The 3,623-nt window shown below is 50.1% G+C and overlaps 1 protein-coding gene across 1 annotated transcript; it reads right to left on the minus strand.

The window, feature by feature from the left end:
* Window positions 1-133: 133 nt before the first annotated feature.
* On the minus strand, window positions 134-1,882 carry LOC109862768. The gene is made up of 2 exons (XM_020442904.1): window positions 1,033-1,882; window positions 134-393 (listed from the first exon to the last, which is right to left on the minus strand). The coding sequence occupies exons 1-2, from the start codon at window positions 1,880-1,882 to the stop codon at window positions 134-136; spliced, it is 1,110 nt and encodes a 369-aa protein (XP_020298493.1).
* Window positions 1,883-3,623: the final 1,741 nt, after the last annotated feature.

Here is a 3,623-nt window from a genome sequence, read left to right on the forward strand (position 1 = left end):
AGTCCGGGAACTTTCCGGACAAACTGTGTATATCGGTTACCTCGTGCTCGGGGCTCGACAATAGCGATACGAGACGTTATTGCCACTTTACCACCTCGGTACTCGTCAAGTTCGATCGTTGCCCGAATTTTCCTCAAAACGAATTGAGGCACAGCTTTGCGACTGAGTGTAAACCCGGATTTTGCGCAATGTTTGCTCTATCTAGAGCGATACCCTCGACTGCTTTGTATTCTCGAAGATAGTGTTCTTTAGATTGGTCGTCCACGCATTCGCTTGGCCATCCGCTCGCCTCTTGCTTCAATTTCAGAAAACAGTTTATGTATTCGGCAAATAATCCCCCTTGACGCGTATCAGCGTCGTATCGGCTCGTCTCGTATTGCCATATCTCGCTCACTGCAATCACGAAATAACACTTCTCCACAGCTTTGCGTAATTCACACGATACCCACACGACTTCGAATTCACGATCGCGCGGATTTTCGTGCGAGCACTGTGTCTGCGAGAAGTTTTCGCAGCAACTGCAGCACAAGACAAACAGCAGTTTGCCCTGGACACGGTACGGGAGTCCCATGAGCGAGGCGCACTTTTTTTGTCCGACAAGAATTTTCGGATGTCCAATGGGGAAAGCGCCGGTTTTCAACACGTAAGGATATAGAGAACACACGTCTACGTAACGTATTTTCTCCGTACCCGTAACTTCGCGCCGAATCGCGATGTTTCCCGTTCGACCGCCGAAAAACGCGTCACGCGGTGAAAGCGGTTAAGCCGCGAGCATCGGATGTTGGTGTAAAAACGCTCGCATTTCGCGATTTTCCCGCGTATCGCGATCAAAAGCGCACTCCCATTTCTCCGTCACGATGTACCCTCGTTTGCGGAGACGCCATGACGTTGTCAGTGTATGCTCGTATCGCGAGTTCATCGTGTCGTACATTTCGCGTTCCCCCGTGCAGAGACGTTTGTCGCGTTCTGTTTGAAAACACACGGGACACCCGGGCCAAAAGCAGCCGTGGTATTGCAACACGTGACGCTCACCGTTCGCCGTCTCGTAATACCCGTCGACGGGAATGCCTCCGACTTCCGCGAGACGATGTTCTCGCCCATGACCCGCGTGAACAATGATGCGGCCGAGCTTGCGCTCCTTCCACACCAGCCACTGCAGAGCTTTGCGGGATTGCGTATCCGCGAGGCGATATCCGCCGCGAGGAATGACGCCGATCTCTTCCTCATGTAAAAAGTTTTTGCGGAAAATGCGCATACATGTGGAAGCGATGGTCGTGCATTCTTTGAACGGACATACGTTTCCGCGCTCGAGAAATATTTTGCGGAAAGCCATGCACGCTTGCCGCAAGATATCAACGTCGTTACGACAATAACGAACTATCTCGCGTTGAAAGTCAAAAACNGCGTTTTCGCGCATCTGTTCCGCGTGCCACGACAAAAAACGTTCGCGTTCTTCGCTAGACATACTATCCGGCGANTAATATTCAACGGCTGGTAACGGACCGACGTACGACTGATTCACGAGTGTGTTAAATAAATGTGGAAAATATCCCTTTTCCACCCCACCCCGCAAACCGAAAGCCTTCGGCAGAGCTGACAAACGCATTGGCATATAGTTGATACTCTCAATAAATTTCGTACGCCCGGCCGTTAATACGACAATCTTCGTCCCGTTTAATATTACTCGTGGATCCAAATCGACACGTTTTTCCGTGATGTAACGAAGGATGAACTGCGCGTCAAACGCCTTGGCGTTGTGCGCAAAGCAGATAATCTGCTTGAAACATTTTGTCGTTCTCGTAATGAAATCGACGAATTGCCTCACCGGATCATCGCGGAACACGAATTCGCGCACACCGCACCACCGGCAACGTACCGTCATGTCGTCCTCGCCCGCACACGCGACGCAAATCTGCTGTGCGACGCAAAGAGTGGGCACGTGAATTTTCACAGACGCTGTATTTTCGAGCGTCTCATCTTGTCGGGTGTTGAAATTGTAGATCACGAATGCGACGCGTGCGTTTTTCCCTTTGCCGGTGAAATTTTCGCGTGTAAGAGGTCGAATATAACAAAGATGGTTTACATCTTGACGCGAACTGCAAATGTTACAAAACACGACGCCGCATTCGTGCCTCGCACTCGCTGTTCTGTACAAACGCCCGCAATTGTCATAAAATTGCAAGGCGCTCCACACGCTCACGCGACCGTCTCCGTACGATTTTTCGGCTCGGTGACGCTCGAAACACTCGCGCCCGTAAAACATTCTCTTACATTGCTCGCATCGAATTAATTCTACTTCTTTTGTTTTGCACGACGGCACACCGCGACAACGCGGACATTTATGCGAGCATCGATGAACTCCTTGTTCGGGACGATAAAACAGGTTGCAAAGAATGCAGTATCTCCTGCTCCCCGCCACCGCTCTTAAATTTAAAATCGGGCAATAGTGACGCGAACCCTCGCAATAAAGAATATTTAAACGTAGCAAGGATTCGCGTCCGAGAGAGGCGAGCAACGCACTACCGTCGTACAATGGTTTTCCGCCTTTCGCGAAAGTAGACGAGGCGTAAACAATTATAGCTAACCTCTCCCCGGCAAGGTACCGCTGAAATCGCTCAATTTTCTCAATACCACAGCCCTCTTCCGGAATTGTGACGCCTGCTCTCTCCACCAACTCCTGTGCCCATTGGCGTTGTAAGGAGGAGTTCGAACGTCTCATTGCATTCCATCGCTCATGTAGCTCGCCCGTGCGGGTGTTACCTCGTTCGAGGTATACCCGAGCGGCAACGAGTGAGCGAGGGAAACAGAGGTTGTCGCTATTCGTTATTGAAAAAATCGAGCGTTCGTTTCTCGATTCCTTCCACGCCCAAAGGACGGCCTCTTTTGCCCGACGGAGAGTAGACGGTGCATACGCGTATCGTAAACGACGTAGCAATGTCTATCCCTCCGTTACTTTGTGCAAGTGAACTCACGAGAGACCAAATATTCTCGTAAGTCAAGTCACGCGCAGGACGAAAAGAAAGACCCGCTGCACCGTTGGTCAAAGTCGGGGAGGCGAACCACACCCCAACGTAATCATTCGGCTCCGATAAATTTGTCGCGTATCTGTGAATTTCGCGAAATGCACCCTCCATTCTACTATTTATTTCAGCACCAGGCTGAATTTCACGGATCTCAAATGTCGCCTCTTTCCCTATTACCCCGAATTTCTTAAATCTACGCGCGTGTTCCGTCCGTAATACAATACATGTATAATTATTATTATTTTCACCGATCTTTTCGCTTCTCTCGTCATTGGCAGCTGTCGGGGGTGGCGGGAGTAGCACTGCCGGTGTAACGCTCGGCGGTGATGTCGTCGCTGTTGCTTCTCTCGGCGGCGCTGTCGGGGGTGGCGGGAGTAGCACTGCTGCCGGTGTAACGCTCGATAGTGTCGTCGCTGCGCTCGTTGTTGGAGCCGTCCTGTTTACTACTACTATTTTCTTGCGCAACATTTACAGTTCCGCCTTCGTATTGCACTGTAAATACAAAAGCCTAATACAAAAATTCTCAATATATTAACAAGCGATTATCAAACGACGGTAAACGAACCAATTATTGATACATTAGACAGACGCTTCAATTAC

This window comes from Pseudomyrmex gracilis, unplaced genomic scaffold (genome assembly GCF_002006095.1).
Source record: "Pseudomyrmex gracilis isolate BER0280 unplaced genomic scaffold, ASM200609v1 scaffold_2347, whole genome shotgun sequence".
Taxonomy (NCBI): domain Eukaryota; kingdom Metazoa; phylum Arthropoda; class Insecta; order Hymenoptera; family Formicidae; genus Pseudomyrmex; species Pseudomyrmex gracilis.